Source organism: Terrapene carolina, unplaced genomic scaffold, assembly GCF_002925995.2.
Source record: "Terrapene carolina triunguis isolate 2854851 unplaced genomic scaffold, T_m_triunguis-2.0 Scaffold633, whole genome shotgun sequence".
In the NCBI taxonomy this organism is placed as follows: domain Eukaryota; kingdom Metazoa; phylum Chordata; order Testudines; family Emydidae; genus Terrapene; species Terrapene triunguis.
In genome coordinates this window covers 3837399-3862086 of record NW_020664984.1, presented here as the reverse complement: position 1 = coordinate 3862086, position 24688 = coordinate 3837399, and the positions used below count along the sequence as shown (strand labels likewise).

The 24688-nt window shown below is 52.0% G+C and overlaps 1 protein-coding gene across 1 annotated transcript in view; it reads left to right on the top strand.

The window, feature by feature from the left end:
* The first annotated feature begins 331 nt into the window (after nt 1-331).
* The window catches only part of CUNH20orf27 (chromosome unknown C20orf27 homolog), a 119042-nt gene continuing 94685 nt past the window's right edge, over nt 332-24688 (top strand). Inside the window, exons 1-2 of the mRNA XM_024207034.2 lie at nt 332-555; nt 23581-23723. Coding sequence (XP_024062802.1) covers nt 537-555; nt 23581-23723 — 162 coding nt within the window. The 5' untranslated portion in view covers nt 332-536. The remainder of the gene's footprint in view (nt 556-23580; nt 23724-24688) is intronic.

The window sequence follows — 24688 nt, the reverse complement described above, 5'->3', positions numbered from 1 at the left end:
ATTTGAGTGCTCCTTTGTTTCCAAGAAGCAAGGGGATCTTTTAATTCATATAAGCTGCAGGGAGGCTGCTCTCACCATCCACTTCCCCGCTGAGCACCGCTTAGCCTGCTTTAACCCTTGGGGTTGTCCTGCCTCGGCGGTACTGCGACTAGACAGAGCCTCTGCGTGACTACAGAGGCAGGACTGTGCTTAAGCGTATGCTCCAGGACCAAGTTCCAGCTGGAGGATTGGCTTTTACAGGGGATGTTCTGCTCCTGCTTCCACTTGTCGCACCGCAGCTGTAGCGTGGTTTTCTGAGTGTCTTACCCCTGTCAGACGCTAGGACCCAGAAGAAGCCTTTTCGGGCGCTGATCGGATGCCGTGCTTCAATACAAGACCTTCCTGCAGGCAGTGATCGGATGATAGGTTGATTCTTCCCCCTGCTAACCTGTCCAATTCTGTCCCCTTCCCTTCCCCAGCTCGTGTTCGAAGAGGTCGCTGTGTGGAGGATGGCCTTCTGCCCATTCGTCTGAAGTTTTAACACGCTTGTGGGATAGATGGCTGCAGCTAATAAGGGTAAGTGACCATGCTGTGGGGGCTCTCTGATCTGCGTAAGCAGGGACCGAGCTCCTGCTCTCTTGCAAGTTGAATTGTTTTTCTCGGCTACTAGCAGAAACCAGGCTAAGACAGGGTGGTAAATTTGAAATTCAAAATAGTTTAGCCCTTGAAGTCAAATCTTGTCTCTGATTTTGAAAGTTGAACTTCCCTTCCGCTTTAGATTTTAGAACTTGAACATGTTTTAATCCTGTATTTTGGGGAGGCGGGTGCTGGCACTTTCCCCGACCCGTCGCAATTACCTGGCGAGTCTGATCTAGAACCATTTCTTCAAGCCGCTGTCGCGAGACGAGTCACCTTGATCGACGTGCCGTAACTTTGTTTGCACACCCACCTGGGCATCTGTAGCTTCCATCTGGAGCTCTGACAAGCGAAGCCAGGTTAGGGAGGGGGAATCCAATGACGTTTTATGGCTTTGCTGCAACTTGAGCGACTGCCTGCGCATTCAGTCTGCAGCGGGGATGGGTCTTGCTGCGGTACTTAGCCAGATGCAGTCCAGGGGCTTGCCAGGGTACTGGCAATGCCTCCCTTAGTCAGGGAGAGGGGCTGGGTCAGTAGGTGAGGGGGGTGTGATGGGGGAGAGACAGGCTGCCTTTTCTCATTGCCGGTGGGGTTTGGCTGCCGGCTGGTGTATTTTCAGTCCATGATCCCAGCTGTCTGATAATGGCTTTCCTGTGCCCTGCTCTGTGCCGAGTCCGGTCAGTGCAATTCACAGTCAGTTTGATTTTGTTCGTGCTTGGGAAGGAAACTGGTGCTATGTGCCCTGGGGGCACCATGTCTCAGGACTGACAAAGAGAGAAGAGGCTATCTGTGTGTCTCCTTGCTTGTTTCATTTTTAAAGTGCCCAGCACTGCGTTGCTCTCCTCTCAGTCTGGGAGTGAACTTGGACGCTATCGAATACCTCTGTTGGCTGCTGGGGGCTGCTTGTTTCCCCCGAAGGGATTTTAACCAGAACACGGGAGCTCTTCCCTCCTGCGCTGAAAATCTGCCAGTGCAGCTGGCTCCGGTTCCGCTCTCCGTAAGCTGCTGAACGGCGGCCAAGTGGGGGATCCTGGGGCCAGTGCTGTGGGCTCGCCCTCCTTGCTGTGGCTATGGGGTTGGGATGCCTGAGACCTTGCCCTCCTCCTTGGGCTGGCTGCTCAGTCTGCAGGAGCCCTTGTTAGCGCCACGGGCCACGGCACTTGAGGCTTTGCGGGGGGCGAGATAGAGGAGACCCTCTTAGTCTGCTGTGGCCACTGAATGTTGAGACCCCCAAGGCTTCCTAGGCTGAAGGACAAACCTGCACCTTCCACCGCTGGTAACTATGGACTGCCATCCTGCTCCGCTGGGAGAGGGGCGTTTAAATGGGGGGCAGGGTCCCACCTTTGCCCCATGGCAGCCCCTCTGTTGGTGCTCTGCCCAGCTGGCACTCTGCACGCCGTGGGGATCGTAGCTGGATCCCGCTGTGCCGCTCTCCTTGGCCAGCAGTCGCCTCCCAGTGGGACGTGTGGAATCTAGGGGGCTGTGTCACTAGGGAAGCACTGAGCCTGCGTTCATGTGCCCTGACTCGCCGTGGCTGGGTGGGTCTCATCCCCGACACCTAGTGGGGGCTTGTGGATGGGGAGAGGTGCCAATGCAGCCTCGTGTCCGAATGAGCTGCAGGGAGCTCGGGGCGTTCCCTGCCCCCCTGGAGACGATGGGGCTGGTAGTTACTAGCCCCCTATTTGTTCTGCTGCTTGCTGTCCCTCTCACAACACCCTGTCCTGGCCACCCCCTTTCCAGGGCAGAGGAACCATCTGGGGTTCCCTTGCGCTGCATTTCAGTCCTGCTCAGCCAGGCCGGGGGGAGCCTCTGCCCTGAACCTAGGGCCTGGGCGTGGCTGTGCAGGGCACTGGTCATAGAATCTCAGGGTTGGAAGGGACCTCAGGAGGTATCTAGTCCAACCCCCTGCTCAAAGCAGGACCAATCTGACAGATTTTTACCCCAGTTCCCTAAATGGCCCCCTTAAGGATTGAACTCACAACCCTAGGTTTAGTAGGCCAATGCTCAAGCCACTGAGCTATCCCTCAGGGCACTGGTCACTAGGCTGGGCCCTCTGGCGATTGACTACGGTGACCCTGCTGGGGACAGGGTAGGTGATATCGCTCATGGTGTTGGCCAACTTCTCCCCTTCCATGGCAGATCCTAGAGTAAGACGCCTTCCCCCCAGCCCACCCAAAGGGATGTGAGAGAGACGCACAGCTAGATAATCTCTCTAATCCGGAGTGAGCAGCTTTCTTGCTGACTCACATTCCTGCATTGCGAGGTCCCCGCCTCTAGTCCCTTTGCATGCAGGTCAGGCGTGCCCTGGCGCTCACACCTGGCCGGGCTGCTGTTGTGGCTACGCAAGCTGATTTTTATTTCAAGTTCCTCAGCGTAGCCTAATCGCTTTGCGAGGAGCTGGAACTTGGCAGCCAAGTGCTGTCTGTGCTGCCGTCATGCCCACAGGACGCTGCTGTGATTGGGGCCCTGTTGCACTAGGCACTGCTGCACACACACAGTACGAGTGTGAACTCCCTCGGGCCAGGGCTGTCTCAATAGGCAACGCAGACGATGGGAATAGCTGCATCCTCCTCTTGCAGATGCAGCATTGAGACCAGAGCTGACGTGACCTGCTCAAGGTCACCCAGAAAGTCTGGCAGAACCAGGAACTGGACCAGGTCTCCTGAGTCCCAGCCCCAGAGCCTTATGCAATAGGAAACCCTTCCTTGCAGTCTGACTGCTGGGTTTGTTCTAGTGTAGCACTACCAGCATGCCTGGTGCTTTCTGGACAATGAGAGCAAGGTCCCTGCACAGAAGAGTTTGCCACCTAATGTAAATATCATCTCTGATTTTGATTCCTCCTTTTATCCCGAAAGATCCCAAAGCACTTTACCTTCTGGGATCACTTCCCGCCACTGAAATGCAGTCACCTCTGGTGCTGGACTCCGGAGGTGTTTAACAGCACCCAGCCTGCAGGACAAAGAGAGGACTAGCTGTAGTTGAAGCTGTACAGTGAATCTAGTTACTGCGACTAAAAACACCTTGCTGTTGTGAAAGTGCCGGGGGGTTTTAACAACCACAAATGGTCTGGGCCTCTGGTCTACATTTCCTCTGGAAGCCTGTCCCCCCAGGATTCCCTGGCACCGCGCTGGGGCACTGGTTATGCTGTCTCGGAACGCCTCATAACAGATACCCACTGCTGCACTGTGGGTTTTCCTAGGCAGTCGCCCATCTAATATCAACTAGCCCTGACCCAGCCTGCTTAGCTGCTGAGACCTGCTGAGTTTGCAGCATGAGGTGGTGTGGGTAACTTCTGGGGTGAGCCCACAAAAAGGAAAGGTGATGGGAGGCTGTGAGAGTCCCTGGATAGATCCATCCCAGCCTGCCGCGGCTTGAATCTGTTGAGGGGCTGTAGCCAGACGCATCAGTTCCTCCATAGCCAACGCATCTCCTTGGGAGCGTGGCATCCGTACGCGGTCTCCAAGGCCGTATCTGGGGACGTCCGCTACAGTCGAGTGTCTAGAAGCAGCCTCTGGAGCCCAGTGATTGTGGGTTGGCTTTGTGTTTCCGATCCGCGCTGCCACTGACCGCCCGCTGTCAGCCCCACTCTCTCTGCCCCTCGGTGGCTGGGTCTTGGAATGAAGGACTGCAGAGGGGCTGGGATGGATGGCCTAATGGAGAGGGCATTAGCCTAGGACCTGGGTTCAAATCCTTGCTGCACCACAGACTCCCTGTGTGACCTTAGGCTTGCCCCAGAGTGTTTCTCTGCCTCAGTTTCCCATCTGTACAATGGGGATAATAGGCCTGCCTCACAGGGAGGTTGTGAGGATAAATCCATTAGGGACTGAGGCTCAGATCCTACAACGACGGGTGTAAGTGGACCAGGGAGTCAGACCTGCCACCTCTCCCCCTTTCCCTCTCACCATCTGCCAGTTGAGCAGTGTCTGGCGGCCCCCCTCCACCTCCGCCCCATCCTTTGGCTTCAGCATCCTTGTTTGGTGCTTGCAAAGCAGCCAGGGAGCAGAGGCAACGGGTGCCTGTTCCCCTCAGCCCTGGGAAGGCTGCGGGGGCCCGTTTCAAGGGCTGGAGTACTAATTCCATTAATGCTCAAGTGCTGTATGAATCCTGCAGTGGAGGGAGGGGCACCCGATGCTGGGCGCAGACTTGTGCATCTTGAAGCATTTATTTTGAATGCAAATAGAAGCAGGTTTTTTGCCAAGCGATTTTGGAGGAACAATGCTGGGTTAATTATTCTCACATTTTGGTAGTTGAAAGACTCTTTTTGTGCTTCGAAGGTTTTCTTTAAGAATGTAACAATCTGCTCTGGCGTCTCTGCCAGCTGGGAGCTTTTGGGATGGCTGCTGTATGGTGCTGGGGCGGGGGAACAAACCTGCCACTTGACCCTACGCAGAGCCCCAGACCTGGTGGAAGTGGAGGGTTTCTCTCTGCCTCGAGGGGGGTCTGTGCGCCGGGAGTGCTGGGCTGGGGAGGGGACTAGAGGAGGTCATGAGTACTAGATCTTCTGCTGTACATAACCACTGCCACCATCCCTTGTGGAGCAGGAACATGGGGATTGCTGCAATCTCGGGGACCCCCCTCTGCATCTTGCCCCAGGCTTGGATACTAGGGCTCAGTTCCCGGAGAGAGGTTTTAACCAGTGTCTCTCCCCCCATCCATCCCATCGTCTTTGTGCACCAGGGCATCGCCTCGTTCCTGGGGTGAGGAGTGTGATTGGCCGTCACAGTGTGGTGTGCCCTGCATCTCTTTGCTCCGGGGGCAGAGGAGGCATTTCCCATAGTCCAGGTGTGTTTCGTGCCCTGCGCGGTGCCCTGAGACTCACGGTAGGAGAGGAGCTGGCACTGCAGCGCTGGCCCTCTGCTCTGTAGTTCGTGCTGTAGAGGATCATTTTTGGAGAGAGGAAGAACTCGCCAGGCAGAGGAGCAGTTGGCTTTGCGGACAGAGGGCTGTGGAGGAATACTGCTGGCTGCTCATAATCAGCTGCATGTTTCAGCATTTTAGAGCTGTCACAAAATACGTGAGTTGCAAATGTAACAGCGTCGGGGTGGGGCTGGGCAGCTCTCAGCCAAATAATCTCACCAGCAGAACCCCCCCCTCCTCCCGCCAAATCTGGGTGTGGAAGGGTTAGAAACCGCAGCCGGCCAAGCGTTCCCTTCTCCAGGAACACAGCTCACAAAGGAGGACAGAGCCCTGCAGCTCAGCCCCTTTCACGGGGCCTCCCACCCCCCGGGCCACGCATCTTGGCAAGCAGGATGTGAACAGGCAGAAAGAATTCCGAGAAGAACTCCCCAGGAACCCGTTCAGCCGCACGGTCCTTTGTGACTTCAGCCAAAGCATCTGGCTCCCGTGCCAGACAAAGATGCTTGGCTGGAAGGGCCCCCTGTTCTGAGCTGATCCGGGGAGTGCTATGTTCCGATGGCCTAGTAACACGTGTCTAATCAGCTGGTCTCACATGCTTGCAAGCCCATGGGAGCCGGCTGTTTGGCGTAATCCGTGTGCTGTCTTCCCATAAGGTTTATCTTGTACGTGGCCCAAAGGCCTGAGAGATGAGGCCCCCGTAAAGCCAGGTGCCATGTGGGTCCAGGTGCAAACAGAATCCTCCTGGGACTGTATCCTGCTAATGTTCTCGATCCGCCCCCAGCATTGAAACAGGGAAAGATGGTGCAGCAGGCAGGAGGAAGAGGACTGAGTGGCCAACGTGGTGAAATGATGGTGCTGGATAAGTTACGTATGTGGGCGTCCACCTCTGAAATCCAAAGCAGCATCGCACTGGGTCAGGCTGTGAATGAAACCCCACTTGTCAGGGGTCGGCACCAAGGCAGGGGTGGCTGGTTTAATTTCTTCCAGGGAGGTGGGAATGGTCCGGCAGGGAGGATGCTAGGGGCTGGGGCTGACTAGCCTGAAGGTAGGAGCGCTTGGGGAGCCCCGGCTGGGAAGGAGGAGGGTTAGGCAGGGGGTCTGGCTTTACAAACTCCAGGCAAGGGCATAACTTCTGACTTTATACAGAGTGTATCTGCGTGTGGACAGCCTTTGCTGGGCACTGTTGATGCCACTTTACACCTTCACGCCAGGCAGCCAGCCGGGCCGACATCAGCTGCGCTACAGACTGGGAGGCTGTTTCTGCAAATCGGGTCTGCAAAACCAGAAGCAGTCAAGGGACCAGTATTTGCTAAGGGCCCAGTCCTGGACACAGACTTCCCATTGAAGGCAGGGAGTCCCCAGCACGCAGAAGAGCTGCAGTAGGTGGCCCACACTGAGTGCCCTTAATTCCAGGAGGCAAAGCTTGCAGTCCTGCCTTCTGCTGTAGCAGCTCAGAAGCCTGTCCATGCTCTCTGGAGAACCTGAGGACTCTAGCGACTGTCCATTCCTGGCTGGCCTTCAGGCACAACCATAATAAACATAATTAGCTGTAATACAGTTGCTTTAGGCACATGTGGTATCTGTGGCCCTGGGCATTATTTTTACTCTGAGCGTGGCACTTCTTGCTCCGGGGGCCTGGGCAATAGGATTTTTCCATAGCAAAATCTGTGGCTTTGGGCCCTTTGCAAGCCCTGCGAGCCTGGGCTCTGTCTGTCATCAAACCTCTTTCACGCATGGGCCTGTCAGTGTCACAGGTGTGTGATCCACAGGCAGGTGCGAGAAGGAATGTGAAGGACTTCCAGTCCCAGTAGTGAGTTTGCCCATTAGCTGGAGGATAAAGTGTCACTGGTGAAACCTCAGGACACGTGAGTGACCGTGGAACTGATGGGATCTGGAGGTGGTTCAAATACGTTGCCATCTCCTCGAAGACTTGAGATGCTGGAAGACGAGCCAAGCGGCTCTTCCTGGTAGTTGAGATGCCTGGATCGAGTGTTGTGGCAGCTGATGCAGCCCAGCTGTCTGGGATCTTCCGGGTGACGCTGCGGAATTGCAAGGATGCTGGTGCGGGTAGACAGTTGAAGGCAGCCCCATGTGCTGTCCTAGTTCTCTAGTAAGTTGGCAGATGGAGCCACATTAGGAGCGAGCGCGGTCTGTCTGATACTTACCCACCCTTTCTCTGTGGAGAAACCGGTTTGGGGAGCCTGGCATCAAACCAAAGGCAGGGTGCTCCAAGATCCTCGAGAATGGAACCCGGGAGCGTCTGCTGCATGTGGTTAAAACTCGGGTCTAGCTCCAGCAAACCCCAGGCTTCCTTGAGCCCCGCCCCGCGCCGTATGTCCCTCAGGAGCCTCAGGGCCAAGCTAATTTGCCAGCCCCCTTGTGAGTCCAAATGGCTAGAACCCTAACTTCTCAATAACCTTCCTTTTTTAACAAACCCTACAGATTGTCCCCGCCCCCCACCAGCAAGTCTAAGTTTATCCCTTAGCTTCCTGCAGAGACTGAGGGCTAAACTGAGAGGTGAATCTACGTCGATGCAACTTGCACCTTTTCTTCTCTACTCCTTGGCACATGCACTATGCCCACTGAGACTGCCGTTACAAGACAGACGCCCTTCTCTCCGTTCTCCCCTTGTCCTTCCGCCGCCGTCCCGTTTGTCTGTTCAGCTGCTGCTGTGCAGCTCAGTCGTAGATGCGAGCTCTCTGGGGCATGGAGGCTTAGAGCACGTGTGTACCAGGAGGTCCTGATAGGGTGGCCGCTCACGCAGTCGCAGAATGCTGGACGTTCCGGTCCTGCCGGGAACGGTGTGAGCCTGCCCCCGCCGGCGTGACCTTGGAGGCACGGTGCGTGCGAGGTCATGCCGCACAGAGGACGCCGCTTCTAAGAGCACATCCCTTACCCGCCTTCCTATCCTTGCTCCATGTCTCCTTCTGCCTCTAGCCAACTGCTCCCCGCATTGCAGGCCTGGCCGCTCACTACAAAGCCTGTTGCTCGTTGGCTGTTGCCGCTATTGGGTATTGCCCCAAAACACCCTATTGGGCGTACTCCCAAATTCTGCATCACCTCACACCCATTGGCCAGGGCTCCTGCAAAGCACCACCTCCTAGGTATTTCCATTGGTCAGTGTTCCTTCTCCACCCAGCTGTTTGGAAGAGCCCATTGGCCCAGACACCGCCTCCAGTGTTCTCTGTGGCCAGCTTCTGTGCTGTTACCTATCTGTAACGATGCTGCCCTTGGTGAGACACTTTTAGGGGGGGAGGGATAGCTCAGTGGTTTGAGCATTGGCCTGCTAAACCCAGCATTGTGAGTTCAATCCTTGAGGGGGCCATTTAGGGATCTGGAACAAAAATCTGTCTGGGGATTAGTCCTGCTTCGAGCAGGGGGTTGGACTAGATGACCTCCTGAGGTCCCTTCCAACCCTGATCTTCTATGACTATGATTTCTAAGAGTGTCAATTCAGGACAAATTGCTTAGAGCAGGGCAGTTACAGCCCAAGGCTGGGGTTTCTCCACTTCTAAGGCACCAAACCAGCCAGACAGAGAGGACTTTGGTTTTACCCCAGTGGCTAACTATAAGTTATACAAGCAATTCCCTTAGACACTCCAGTTTCCCCAGTATCACCACCAGTGCCACTCGTTATGGGGATAAATGCTTATGAAAACCAATACCCCAGTAAAAGAAAAAAAGTTCTCCAGATCCCAAAGGACCACGCCCCAGACCCAGGTCAATACACAAGTCAGATCTTACCCACAAATCACGCTGTTGCCAATCCTTTAGAATCTAAAATCTAATGGTTTATTCATAAAAAGAAAGAAATATAGATGAGAGCTAGAACTGGTTAAATAGAATTACATACAGTAATAGCAAAGTTCTTGGTTCAGGCTTGTAGCAGTGATGGAATAAACTGCAGGTTCAAATCAAGTCTCTGGAGTACATCCCCAGCTGGGATGGGTCATTCAGTCCTTTGTTCAGAGCTTCAGTTTGTAGCAAGGTTCCTCCAGAAGTAAGAAGCAGGATTGAAGACAAAATGGAGGCGTTTTCACGGCCTTTAATATTCTCTGCCCGTGGAAGGACACCCCTTTGTTCATCTTGCTGCTGTGATTTTCCACAGTAAGGAGTCTGGAGTCACATGGGCAAGTCACATGTCTATGCATGACTCAGTTTGCAGGCCGACGCCATTGCTTACGTGTTAGTTTGAACGTTCCCAGGAAAACTCAGATGTGGATCGGCATCTCCCAAAGTTCATTGTCACTTAAGTGTTTCTTTATTGGGCACTTACTGAGAATAGTCCTTTCTCAAGAAGCTGACCAAATGCTTCACTGAGGCTACTTGTATCTCAAATGTATTTGATTCCAAGTACATAGCCCATATTCTTAACTTCAAATACAAAAATGATGCACACATACAGCTAGCATAATTATAACCAGCAAATCATAACCTCTTCGTAGACACCTCACACGACAACCTTTGTACAATATTTGCTGCAAATATATAACAGTGGTTGCAACAATGATCTATACGGTCACAGTTTAGGTCAATAATGTCACCCCCCCAACGCAAAATTGATGCAGGAAAGGATGACACAAACATAACTGACTGCATCCCAAGAGCTCCCCATCCTTGGTTCTGTCTTACTACAGCTAGTATTGGTGTATAACAGAAATGGTTTATTCAAGTCGTGTTCAATAACATGATTGAATCTTTTTACAAACTTAAGGTAAAACTTGGTTAGAACAATGGTGGATTGGATCTGCTCTTGGAACATGGTTCCTGTATGCCTCATGTGATCTTGCCAAGAGCTAAAGGACATAGCTTTATCCATCCAAGCTCTGGCAAATGTTTGGAACCCAATTAATATCAAGACAATGTAGATATTAATGTTATCCATAGTACAGGAATCTTGGCATTTAGCCGTGAAAGCAATATGCTAGTGTGCCTCAGTTTCCCCTTTTATACAGCACTTTAGGCTTGGAATGTCTTTTTTCCTGTGAAAAGTTCCAAGATGGTTTACAGGCACTTTGGCCTGGTCTACACTGCAGGGGGATCGATCTAAGATACGCAACTTCAGCTACGAGAATAGCGTAGCTGAAGTTGACATATCTTAGATCGACGTAGATTGACTTACTTCGCGTCCTCGCGGCGCGGGATCGACAGCCGCCGCTCCCCCGTCGACTCCGCTCCCACCTCTCGCCCTGGTGGAGTTCCGGAGTCGATGGGGATCGACTTATTGCGTCTAGACGAGACATGATACATCGATCCCTGATAGATCGATCACTACCTGCCGATCTGGCAGGTAGTGTAGACATACCCTAACTGTGAACCATCCGTATTACAAGGCCTTTTAACATAAAGTGTGTTCTTATGTATCACTCTTAGCATGATCAAGGGATTTTCCAAAAGATTAGGCACATAGTATATTTTTACAGTTTTTGGTAATAGCAACACATTAGTTACCAAAATTACCATTAGCAATAGCAACAAATCCATTGCAAGTGTCCATCTACAATCATTTTTGTTATGCCATACCTTTGGCTCGATGCCATTGGGGTTTGGGCCTTTTAGGGTTACCCTGTGACTTCCCTTTGCAAAATTAAGTTCTTTTTTTCTCCTTGTCCTGTAGGATCAAACCCTGATTTCTCTTGCTTAACAGAATTCACTGGCTGATTGGGTGGGCTCTCTTTGCTAAGAGCTATTAGCAAGTCTTTCTTCTCCCTAAAAAAAGAACAGGAGTACTTGTGGCACCTTAGAGACTAACAAATTTATTTGAGCATATATATTTGTTAGTCTCTAAGGTGCCACAAGTACTCCTGTTCTTTTTGCGGATACAGACTAACATGGCTGCTACTCTGAAACCTTTCTTCTCCCTATCAGCCAGGTAATTTGCATCAACACAGACAGAACCCTGTTCACCAGTTTTCAGATCCTTAACTGCTACCAATTCCAAGGCTGGACTCTGTCTTAAAGAGATACCACACAAACCCAAAGAGTCTGAGGGTGAGAGTTTGCTTGCTCTCCCCTGCATCCTTAAGCATTTCGCCATAAAACTGTTCTGCTCTGAAACACCTGTAACCAAATCTGTCCTTAAACCCTGAAGCACAGACTGCTCACTCACAGAATTAGCATGGAGACAGTCCTGTCCCAATACCTCCCCAACAAGCTGGCCAAACAGTCACTTGGTTATAGGGCTGTTCAAATTCCTTGACAATTTTCATTTCATCTGAGACCTTTTCTAAGCGATCCACACTGGATCTTTCAAAAGGAAAGTCAGTGGATCCTTTCACAACAGAAAATTTCTGGCTGTTAGGAACTGAAACTTTCTTGATTAAGTCAAGGGGGGAGGGATAGCTCAGTGGTTTGAGCATTGGCCTGCTAAACCCAGGGTTGTGAATTCAATCCTTGAGGGGGCCCTTTAGGGATCTGGGGCAAAAATCTGTCAGGGACAGTACTTGGTCCTGCTGTGAAGGCAGGGGATTGGACTTGATGACCTTTCAAGGTCCCTTCCAATTCTATGAGATAGGTATAGCTCCCTATAAAAAAAAATTACTTCCATACCCTTCAGTTGTAGCAAACTGCTTGCACAGATTCCCATGAGGATTCCTTTCTCTAGGAGCTTCTTTAAGCAACAATTCACCCCCCACAGAAATTCTGCCCTTACCCTCTTCACCTAGGGCTTGCTCCAAGGGAACACTTTCCTGAGCAACAACAGACTCTTGCTGGGTCTCCCTTACATTCCGGATTACCTTTGGCCCATCAGGCGGATTCCTACACAATCCCCTTTCAGGCAAACTGCTAGATTTCATAGTTAAAAGGTTAGAAACATTCTCCTTCCCTTTGCCACACAAGTTCAGGAATCTTTTCCTTCTTGCTACAAGTTTCCACACTGTCAGTGGGTAACACAGTTAAATCACCTTTCTGCTCTCCTTGCACCCTGGCTAGGGTATCACACTGATCAGACAGAGTTGCTACATCCTTTTCCCGCCACACATTAGCAACAGGCAAAATACAAGCACCAGAATTGTCTGGTCTCTGGGATTTTGCTAAGACACTAACTGGATGCAACCTAGTTTCAGTGCCATTCTCCCTAGCAGACACAAACTCAGGACCATTCCCTTCTGGGCTTTAGTTGAATTCAGAACCAACTCTGAGACAGCTGCACTACCCTTAACCCTCACAGGCTGAAAGGCACCTTCTGTCTGCTCTATAGACAAAGAACTGGAGACACCTTCTCCTTTACCAGACACACAGCTTGGGATTTTATTTCCTTTGTCCCAGCACACAGGGCTCTTCACAGACAACTGATTGGAGACCGGGGTAGCTCCCTCCATAGGCAAGTCAATACCCCTGACGGACACAGGCACATTTCCTTCACTGTTACAAATCTCCACACAGGTAACAGGTAAGGGATAGGGACACTCATCTTCCACTCTCCTGGCCTTCCCAAACTGCTGACTAGACAAAGCCATCAGCTCACAAGGCTGCCTAAGCTCATTTAAACTTTCCTTGCCTTCCTCAGGTAGGGCTTTCACCTGACCATCCACTTTAATTTGCTTCTGAGAAACATTGTCCTGCCCAATGAGATCTTTCTGTGCTTGATCTAATTCCAGATTCACTTCTGAGACATTAGACAGACATTCAGAAACTTCATTCACAGACAAACTGCTTTTTTTGCACAGACAAACCGCTATTCCCCCCTAGGTTATAGCATAACGGGTTAAACACAGAAAACTGCTCATAGTAATACGACAGACCAACATAGTTTATAAACTGGACTTCCACAAGGATACAATTTTAGCTGTTCTTCCCTTGCTTTTTTTGACTTGGAGCCTAAGTCTGGCAACCCTCTCCTCAGCAGCCAGCCGCTCAGTATGATCCCTATGAGCCCTTTCCTCTCGTTTAACAGCTCCTTTCTCTAATTCAGCATTCCTTTCCTTAGCTGCGTTCTCCAGCTGGCCAAGACTTGCCTCGCTCTCATTTGAATTTCTGTCAGTTTCTGTGCATGTTCAAACTGCAGGCTGTCTCAGACTCAAGGCTTGCAGTTTCATTGCTTCTGCTGATGCTTTTTGGCTTATGGTCACTGATCTTTAACCAACAAAACTCTCAATCCCAAAATTCAAATTTGGATAGCGTGGGGTTTTGATCCAAAGCTCAGTTGACCTGGTGATGTGGATCCTAGCACGACTACGCCACTGTAACGATGCTGCCCTTGGTGGGATGCTTCTGAGAGTATCAATTCAGGACAAATTGCTTCAAGCAGGGCAGTTAGAGCCCAAGGCTGGGGTTTCTCCACTTCTAAGGCACCAAACCAGCCAGACAGAGAGGACTTTGGTTTTACCCCACTGTCTAACCACAGGTAACACAAGCAATTCCCTTAGACGCTCCAGTTTCCCAGTATCACCACCAGTGCCACTCGTTATGGGGACGAATGGTTATGAAAACCAATACCCCAGTAAAAGAAAAGGTTCTCCTGATCCCAAAGGACCAAGCCCCAGACCCAGGTCAATACACAAGTCAGATCTTACCCACAAATCACGCTGTTGCCAATCCTTTAGAATCTAAAATCTAATGGTTTATTCATAAAAAGAAGGAAATATAGATGAGAGCTAGAATTGGTTAAATAGAATTACATACAGTAATGGCAAAGTTCTTGGTTCAGGCTTGTAGCAATGATGGAATAAACTGCAGGTTCACATCAAGTCTCTGGAACATCCCCAGCTGGGATGGGTCATTCAGTCCTTTGTTCAGAGCTTCAGTTTCTAGCAAAGTTCCTCCAGAGGTCAGAAGCAGGATTGAAGACAAAATGGAGGAGTTTTCAGGGCCTTTTATATTCTCTGCCCATGGAAGGGCCCCTTTTGTTCTTACTGTGGAAAATCACAACAGCAAGATGGAGTCTGGAGTCACATGGGCAAGTCACATGTCCATGCATGACTCAGTTTGCAGGCCGACGCCATTGTTTACATGTTAGTTTGAACGTTCCCAGGAAAGTTCAGATGTGAATTGGCATGTCCCAAAGTTCATTGTCATTTAAGTGTTTCTTGATTGGGCACTTACTGAGAATAGTCCCTTCTCAAGAAGCTGACCAAATGCTTCACTGAGGCTACTTGGAATCAAATACATTTGAGATACAAGTACATAGCCCATATTCTTAACTTCAAATACAAAAATGATACACACATACAGCTAGCATAATTATAACCAGCAAAACATAACCGCTTCATAAACACCTCACACGACAACCTTTGTACATTATTTGCTGCAAATATATAACAGTGGTTGCCACAATGATCTATACGGTCACAGTTTATGTCAATAACGTCACACCATCAATCAAGGCTATTGCCTGCTATGATTGGCTGACATGGGCGGGCGTGGCTGAGCAGCTGGAAATAACCGCTCTTCAAAAGGGCTTCCCAGTCTGATGCCGGACAAAGCCGTGTCCGGTTTTGTGTCAGTCCTGGATGGGGGCAAACCTTAGAAAAGCAGGGCTGTCTGGTTTAATACCACACAAGTGGCCTGCCTGGGCCCTGGTCTCTGACTATGGGCCCTAAGGGGCTGCTGCAGTGGGAATAACACTGGGGCCCAAATCCTCAAAGGTATTTAGGCACCCATCTCCCGGTATGAGTTAGGCACCTAAATACCTTTCAGGATCTGGGGCTTGGTCTTTTGCCTCTTCCTAACCTGTAACTCCTCTTACCACATCCCCTCTAAACTGGGTTTAAGCGTATTTTGGGCAGAGTGCATGAGCATCCTCCACACAGGCATCGACTCTGTGGGTGTTCCAGGCTGGGGTACCCACAGAGAAAATTAATGGGTGCTTAGTACCCACGCTGCCAAAAAGCTTATCAGCTGCTGCTGCCAAACAGCTGTTTGGTGTCTCAGGGAGGGGCTTGGGGGAGGACGGAGAGCAGTGAGTGGTGGGTGGGAGGGGTCAGAGCGAGGGCGGAGCCTCGGGGAAAGGGGCGGAGTGGGGGTGGGACCTCGGGTGGATGGGTAAATTAGAAATCAGTGCCTATGGTCCTCACTCAACAGAAAGTAGGAAGTGACAAAATATTGTATTTATATGAAGCTCTTTAAACACACGCGTCCTTGGCTGAGGTAGCTGAAGATCTGACCCACAAAGTTTTAAACCACTTTGATTTTACAATATCTTGGCGGCCGTTGTTGTGTTTGGGACCCTCGGGAGGTTGAGTAGTTTTCATTGCTGCCTCTTAAGAGAACAAAACCCAAGAATGTGCAGTTCAGAGTTATCACGCCCTGTCATCTTGTGGGTTGTTTGAGACTGCGCCCGGCTAGATGTCTGTTTAACAAGGCCATGCGTCGGAGCGATGGTCCATTGTAAAAGGCTTTGCAGATGCTAGACACGTTTGGACTCTGTGCTGATGGTGTCTGGGGCCCTATATTCAGGTCAGAGCTGCTGCTGAGTTGGGCTTTCCTGGGCAGAATGTGAAGGGAGAAATACCCTTGTCATGTGGAAAGACACACGTGGGCAAATTGAGAAGGGAGTGGGGACAGAATCATTGAAGGGTCGGGCTTGGAGGGACCTTGAGAGGTCATGTAGTAGTGCATCTAACCCATCAGAAAGAAGCCAAAAAGGTGAGGAATGCGCAGTTTGTTCTCCTTTGTTCCAGGGGCCTGGAAGTCCTTTGCTTTAATAGTGCCGCCTCCAAATCCCGTCTGGTGCTGCCCGGATTTGTGGCTGGAGGAGAGGTGGCAGGTGGGAAGCCAGTAATGCAGAGCAGGGCCCCAGCGAGCGAAAGGGCAGTGGGCAGAGGTTTGTGTTCGAAAACAGAAGCCCAGCCCTGGTAAGGGCAGGGGGAGGGGAAGGCAGGAAGTGTGGGCTCAGGTTTCCACATTAATTCATTGCTGCTTTCCTGTTTGTTCAGAGTCACGATTGAGCTATCTTTAGAGAGCATCTGTTCCACGAGGGCTCTGATACTGTCCTCGTCACCAGAGCATCTGAGTACGTTAAACCCAGAGACTAACGTTAGTTACATGGGGCTCATTCTCTCGCTCTTATCCTGGCCCCCAGGGGGAGAACTGTGTGTGCTGGGCAGTGTTTTGTTTTGCTAGGGTCTTGTTTTGATGTGTAAACGTCCACATTGCACTGTGTGGATGGAAGAGACGGCAGGGCGGGAGAGAGTGCCTGGCATGTGGAGCGGGAGGTGGGCGTGCAACGGTCCTTCGTTCATTTCACAGGCTCGGACCAGCCCTGAGAAAGTTCCATCTCCTCCACAGACGAGCTTTCCCCTTATTGTGGAAATTTCCATGGGCTAGAGGAGCGAAAGCGTCGACCGTGATCTTCATCCCGGAGCTTTAGGCTGTTTTAGATACCCAGGCAGTGGAGTGCCTTGGCGTGACTCGGTTTTCTATGGGCAGCCAGGGTAGGGAGCGGCAGACAGGCATGCCCAAGGAGCTGTGTTGCTAGTGTTCTGTATGAGCTGGACTTTCCGAAGTGCTGCAGGTTTCATGTCTAGCGATATCTGTAAGTCACCCCGGTTACCCCTCTGCCTTAGCCAAAGAGGAATTGGTTGGTGCTAAACAGTGTGACAGCTGCCCGCCCCCCAGTCTGTTAGCCAGCCAAACAAACCCTTAGGACTCTGCCAGTCCAGACTTGGCCTTGCAGGATAACCCTTGGTGTACGTCAGTGCCCAAATTCTCCAGAAAAGTCTCTGTGCAACAGGCAGCTCCTGTCACTGGCTGCCCGCAGAAATCAAGGGCACTGTTTCCAGAGACCGATTCCACACCAGCCCACCGGCTCAGCTGAGGTGCCCACCTCACTCGATAGATCAGCACGGAGGTGAAGTGAGAATAAAACAAAAATGAGTTTGTTAATAAAGAACAGAGAGATCTGACTGATGCCAAGCTGAGAGAATAGAAACACACAATGAAACAAAAGTGTAATACGCTTTCTAGTGACTAAAACGGAACAGGGTACAATCCTTGTCGAAGGCAGTTTTCTCACCGACAGCCACTTCTTAGCATCACCAGCACACATGGCCGAGGAGCCACCATTCATAGAGGTCCAGAGCGCTGACCCCTTTGTTCCCTCAGTGCTGGATAGCCAACAAGTCGTCTTATTGTCTTTGTCTTTGTTCTGAATCCTGTGTCTCCCATGCTGATTTCACATCCTCAGGGCTGTTTGCGCCTCCTGTTTACCTCTGATGCAAATGAACCATCCATTGTTTCTGACATCACCATGCTCAATTTACATTAGGCGCAGGGAGATAATGATCCTCTGTCTTGTCTGGAAGAAAACCTGATCATCCCTTTGGTTAACAGACTGTAAAGCATCAGTAAGTATCCATAATTCCTTCTAATGTTAATACACAGAGTTCACAGTGATATTAATTACCAGTGTGTCACCAGCTTTCATTTGATATCTCACACGGCATCCTTACAGGGAAGTGTCATGAGAGCAGTGTGTTAGGTGTAGTGAGTTTGTCAGGTGTGATGGGCGTAGCTGCTACATGGTAGTGAAACCTTTGCCATTGGGCATTAAGGGGCTCTTGAGGTCACAATATTGCATTGCTGGAGAGTCCATCGGGGAGGTGACAAAGGCGTGAATAACTGAGGCCAGGTCTTTGTCCTCCACAATGGGATGGCGTTTCCTAGCAACCAGTGATGTTAGCAGCATCCATGCTTTTTATGTGAGAGCTCAGCGTCAGCAGGGAATCCAAGAGTACTCCTAGACTATGGACTGAATTGACCATTTGTCAGGGGTGAGTAACTTAAATGACTTACTGTTATGCAGGATTGCTGGGGTCCTGGGCAAGGTGGGGGGGCGGCTCTGGGCCCCCAGAAGGGGTGGGGCTGGGGCCAAAATCCCCCAGCCAGCCCTCTAGTGCTGCCTGACCCACTGCTACACCGGGGTTCTGGCAGCGATTTAAAGGGCCCAGGGCTCCGACTGCAGGCGCGGTGGCGTCAGCAGCAAACGGGAGCCGCGGGCCCTTTAAATCGCTGGGCCACGGGGCAACTGCCCCTTCTCCCCGCCCCCCCCAAGCAGTGGCCCTGCCGGTACGGTCAGCACTTCCTTACCGGTACACCGGGCCGGACTGGCTTACTTTCACCTCTGCCAATTGTGGATGTGAACTTTCCACCAAAGGAGACTGTGCTGTGGCAGCAGACGCCTCAAAGTACCTTCACCTCTATCTGGCTTAGGTTCAGCTTCAGCCAGCTGCTCTTCATCCAGGAGCTGATCTCCTCCAGGCACTGGGCCGGGCTGGTGGCCGTGTGTGGTGAAGGAGAGGTGGAGCGGTGTCTCCTCTGCCTATTGCTGGCACTGACTCCGTGTCGTCTGACCCGTTCACCTCCTGGCTGCACATCGATGTTGAATAGGACCAGAGAGAGAATTGATCCCTGTGCGACTCCCCAGAGGAGGGGTCCATCGATGGAGGTGCAGATTCCCATCTCTCCTCAGGAACGTCTCAAACCATTCTAGTGCCTTACCCTGGGCCCTGCCACCACAGCAGTATCCCACGGGTGATGGTGTCGAATGCTGCAGAGGGGCCCAGGGGGATGGAAATGGACGCCTGCCCTCTGTCCACTGACAGATCATCGTCAGAACCACTAACGTGGTTCCAATCCCATGTCCTGGCCTGAATCCAGTTTGTGCCAGGTCTAGGCTAGTGGTGTCACTTAGATGGGCTTGTAGGCGGCCTATGGCTGCCTCTCTGTGAGTTTGCTCAGGAACGGAGCTTCAACAGCAGGTGGCTGTTGGCTAGAGCCGATGTGCCCAGGGTGGGTTTCTTCAGGGTTGGTCAGGCTATTGCGTGTTTGGAGGAGGAAGGGACGATTCCTGCCCTGAGCCAGGTGTGGGCTGGTCCAGCCAGGAGTGGTCTCCGAGGCTCCTGACTCCCACCAGCCGGGAGGGGCAGGGCTGGAGTCACAGCTCTTGGGTCGAGTGTCCTCAGGACGTTCTGGACATTGTAAAGGAGTGAGTGGGCCGAGCGCTGGGACTGCAGGGGGCTGGTAGGTGGGTGCAGGCGGGTGGATCCAGGCTGTCGGACAGGCCTTCCCGAACATGTGTGATCGTTTCAGTGCGGTCGGCTGATCGCTCTGCGCAGCGCTTGGTGCTCTGTTCTGGTGCAGGCTGGAGACAAGCAGGATTGGCGAAGGGTTCACCACCCTGACTTGCTCCTTGGGGCGGGACACGTCCGCGTCAGTGGAGGCTGCTAGGCAGGTTCTCTTGGCCTGTAATCCAACCTCAGCATAGACTTGGTGGGATCCATTAGGTTTCATCCTGTGTTTAGCAGCCTTTGTTTTCTGCCATCGGCGCTCGAGTTTCCAGCCCCTTTCTTCATCTGGCGCCGGGAGTCGGGAGCCGCGGAGATGCGGGCGATGGGGAGGGAGGGGCTGCTGGGGCCATCGCTTCACCAAGTCCTCAACTTCTTGTCCTGTGGGGGGAATGCTGCTTTGCTGTGGCTTTGGGATTTGGTGGGGTCTGTGTGGTCAAATCAGAGACGCGGGGCTCTCGTTGCCTGGGAGCTGGGAGAGCTCTGGCCCACTGCTGTAGGGCTTGTCTACACTACAGAATTGGGTAGACGTAAGTTAGGTCGACCTACTGCTGCCACAACAATTAAATCGGCTGTTGGTGTCCACACTGCCCTCCTTCTGCCGGTGGTGCACGTCCTCACCAGGAGCGCTTGCACCGATGGAAGTGGGGCATTGTGGGGCACTGACAGCTGGAGTGTGGGCGGAGTGACAGCCGCCCGTGGGTCACAGCTGGAGTCCCCCGTACCCGGAGCAACAGCCAGAGCCGGGGCTGAAATGTGAAATAATAGCAGCCATGGAACTGACAAGAATGTCAATTTCACTGCTGGTAGTGTCCCTGCTGCGAAATTGAGCCCCTGTTGGGCTTACAGCTTGGGCTGTCAGACAACAGGCCATGTAAGTAATGTAGTGTCTGTCTACACGGACACTGTGTCACCCTAACCACGTCAGTCTAAGCACTACGCCTTTCATTGGCGGGAGTACCATTGTAGTGCAGACGCTGACAGCATTAGGTCAACATAAGCTGCCTGGTGTGTAGACCAGGCCTTAGTGAGGGGCTGGTCTGCTCAGGGCAGTGGCTGGATTGCGATCTCCTTGATATTGATAGCAGAACTGAAGAGCAAGGCCTGGGGCATGACAGCCTGGGTGGGCTGGACCAGGGGCCACCTGTGAACGTCCGAGGGAGGGGAGTGAGGGGAGGAGATTTGGGGCTTTTGCATCTGCAGCCTCGTTGACCTGAATGTTGAAATCTCCCAGGATGGCTGGTCTGGGTATTTCCTAGCCATCTCCTTCGTGAGCTCGTTAGCTTTGGGTCTGTAAATGAGCATAAAATCTGTTAGCTTTGGCTCTGGTTTCTGCTGTCAGAGGAATGAATTCGAATGACTTTGTCTTACCCCAGCCACCTCTTTTTGGAATTGGGCTTGGTGATGCAGGGCGTGGGCTTCGTCACTGATGAGGCCGTGTCTCATTCGTTGGCAGTGGATCTTGCATTGGTCAATATCCGTCTTAGTTCCGGTTGCCATGTGCTCCCTGCGTCAGGCTCGTGCCTGCGTGATGCTCCTGCGTAGCGTACGGCCGTTAATGTCTGGTACTTGGCTTCTGATGCCTGTTCTGCACAGTCTGATTTGGACTGTGATAGGTGAAGTAACGGCTTGTGCCATGGGGATGCTCTGAGCGGAGGAACGGTTGGTTTGCCAAATGCCACGGGAAAGGCAGGTGTGTTAGCCCCTGTTGGCACTGGGAGTGGGCAGAGCTGGAGCAGTCTGTCCCTGGAGCCGCAGTGGGTGTGGTGGAAGGACAGCAGCAACAATGGTGACAATCCCACCAGGTAGGGTGGAGTCCCAGGCAGTCATCCTGATGAGAAGATGGCAGAGAAGGCTGGGGGGTGGGGCAGGGTGTAGGATCCGGGTTCCTTCCCCGTAAGAGGCTTCCTTCCTGTGCATCAGAGCGCTCCCTCTTTGTGTCTCTACCTGCTGGAGCAGAGGCCTGATTTTTTTGTTTGCGTCATTCGGAATCGGCGCTGGTGTCCTGCCGTGCCGGGATCCCCAGCCGATGTAAATCCAGGCAGCTCTATTGAACCCAGAAGAGCTGCCCTGACTGCCCCCAGCGGGAGATTCGGTCCTAGGACCGCGTGTCCTTTTGCAGTAAATGGCTCGGCGTGATGTTTTAATAACGAAACAAACGCTTCTTTTTACAACTGGCGATTACACAGCTGGGCTTAATTGCGAGTATGGGCTTTGTGGGGAGACTGTTTCCTTTGGCAAAAGCCGGCTTTGGCAAAAGCAGCCTGCAGAGCAAAGCGCTGATGGATTAGCGCTAATACCATTGACAGAGCTGTGTGGGTTCTCTGCCCTTCAAAGGCTTTGTTACTCTCTTTGTAGCAGGAGAACAATAACGGCCAATGTCCTTTGAGGAACGCAGGTTTCCAGGGAAAAGGGCTGTGATTTAAGAGGCTCTTTTGCAAGTTTCACAGTTTCCTTTTACGATGGTCCGACTTGAGCCTTCCTGCCTGTTTTGGTTTTTGAGCGAGAGTGATGAAGACTCGTGGATTTTAAGGTTAGACGGGACCGTTCTGACCATCTCGTCTGACCTGCATGGCACAGGCGAGAGAACCTCCCCCCCACGGATTTGGGCAGTGGAGGGAACTGTTCTTTGCTACTACTTGTCTGTTTCCTTAACATCACCTCCTGGGATAGCTCCGTTGTAAGCTTCTGGGGGCAGGGACGGTCTCTGCTACTTTCCCGTATAGCACAGAGAAGCCCTGATCTTTGACTGGGGTCCCCGAGGCGCTGCTGTAATAGAACTAAGTGAACATTAGAGAGCCCGGTAACTTGTGGTTTAGCTAGAAAATACCTTCTGGAGCAACGGCCGATCTCTATGTAAAGACTCCAGGTGGTGGTGGTTTAACCACTTCCTCTGCGGTAACTAAGGAGTGGTTCCATCACATCAGGCAACAAAATTGTATGGGCCAGTTGATGACTTGGCTTCCCATGTGGCACTAACCAGCCCGGCTCAGCTCCCCCAGTTCCGGTGCTGGTATAAAACAGGGCATCGGCACTTTGACCACTGTGTTCTCTGGACCTGATCTGTGGGGTGGGAAGCAATGCAGTGGGATTATACTACTGCCTTGCTTGCGCTGGTACGGATGCAGCCTTGTACTGCCGGCAATTTGTGGATACTGGGCAATCTCCTTTGAGCTGGGTGCAAAGCGCCCTGAACTGAGGAGATGGGTCTCGGACAAACCAGTGACTGTCTCCGCCCATAGCCACGCCACTGCAGTTCTGCTGGGCTGTATCTGCAGAGGCTGCATGCCGAGGAGCCGGGAAGGAATTGGGGGCTGGGGAGAGTCCCTCTTTCTAGGCCTATGGTGAGACCCCCCTCTGCTGCTGGGCACCTCCAGGAAGAGGTAGATGCAGGAAGCTGTGGGAAAAGTGGAGGAAGTTCAGAGAAGAAGAAAAAAGGATCCGGGTGCTAGAGGGCCCCGCAAGGAAAGATTAAGGGCTGAGTCTGCACAGCTCGGTTTAGCAGTGAGTAAGAGAGTGGGACGTAGTGTTGTGCCTAGCTCATGTCCCTGGGAAGGAGAGAGAGTGCTCAGAATAGGCTCGGGGGCTGGGGTTCTAATTCGGAGTGACGGGAGCAATGGAAAACCTGGGTGGCATATCAAGAATCTATTTCTGGTCATGGGGGTGGGGAGGGTCCGTGGTACCTAAATCTAGGCACCAATTTATGGTGATTCAGAGATGCTGAGCACCCCCAATTCCTGCTGAAGCTGAGGGGAGTTGCAGGCGCTCAGCACCAGGAAGAAAAATCGGGCCTTTTCTTTTTAAATGTCTAATTTTAGGGACCCAGCTTGGCGCAAGTGCTTCGCTAGGACTTGCACTATGCATCGATTCTGCTGGGACTTGCAGGGTCACGGTGTAATTCTCCTAGTAAATCAGTGCTGAGTCATGCCCCTACATCCCCCTGCAAGACCCCATTACGATCCCCATCTGAGACTTGCTGACTGAGCACTCGGGCCAGGCCATCGCCTTGAGATGTGCCTCAGTGTTTCCTCTGCTTCGCGGGCTGGGGATTGTGGAAGCTCTGAGGGGAGCTAAATCATGCTTGGGTCTTCTCCCCTTGCAGGCACAAAGCCTAAAGTGGGTGGTGTCCGCTTCGCCACCAGCCAGCCTGAGGAAGGAGCACACTCCCACGTGCACTTCGACGAGAAGCTCCATGACTCCGTGGTCATGGTCACCCAGGAGAAGGATGGCAACTTCTTGGTCAAGGTAAGAGCTGTAGAGATCAAAGGAGGTGGAGGAAGTTGAGGAGGAGAACGATGTTTGTTGGGTTAAGGGGGAGCTGAATAGCTTTGTCTCCTCTGTGGAAACTGGAACTGATGTCGGACTATGCCCTGTGTGCCAATTGCTGTAAACATTCAACTCCAAAGTCTTTGCTGTGCCTGGAGTTTGGGGCTCTACTTTTGATTCATCTCCAGAGAATGAGCTCCCTGCCCGATTCACCTTCCAGTGGCACGTAGAAAACAGCTGACCCTGCTGGAAGTTGACATAGTGTGAGTTATCTAAAACCAGCGTTGGCATGGCCTTGAAGACAAAGCAGTGAACTAGCACCTCCTGTTTATAGCTCAGGGAATTACTGGATTGGTTCCCTCTGTCCTTGACTCTTGGAGAGTGTCCAAATAAGGAACCCGTCAAGGTTTGTGCTCCAGTGTAAGGGAGAGTTAAAGCCATCGTTGAGTCAACGCTTAGCCACAGCAGCAATGATCAGCAGCTTTTATACGCTTCCTCTCCCAGCCTTTGCTAATGTCTGGAGCTTGGTGCATGTTCTCAACGGGCAGGGATGGGAGCCCCTTCCTCCCCATCATAAAACAACCCAAAGGGGTTTCGCCCTAGAGTTTAGGGACGGGGTCAACAAATGGCCTCAATGGGTGCTTCCAGAATGGCAGAAATGTGGCCACTTAAAAATCCTTTTATGTAGCAACTTTCATCCAAAGATCTCTGATCCCTTTAGGAGCAATAATGAAGTTTGCCAACACCCACATAAGGGAGATGGAAGTCCTGTGGTGGGAATTAGGGCCTGGTAGGTCTACCCGACTTGTGAGCTTGACTGTGGGAAAGTGGATAGAAGATTATGAAGTGTCGCCATAGAATTGTAGGACTGGAAGGGATCTGAATAGGCCGTCTAGTCCAGTCCCCTGCACTCAAGGCAGGACTACATCCCTGACAGGTGTTTG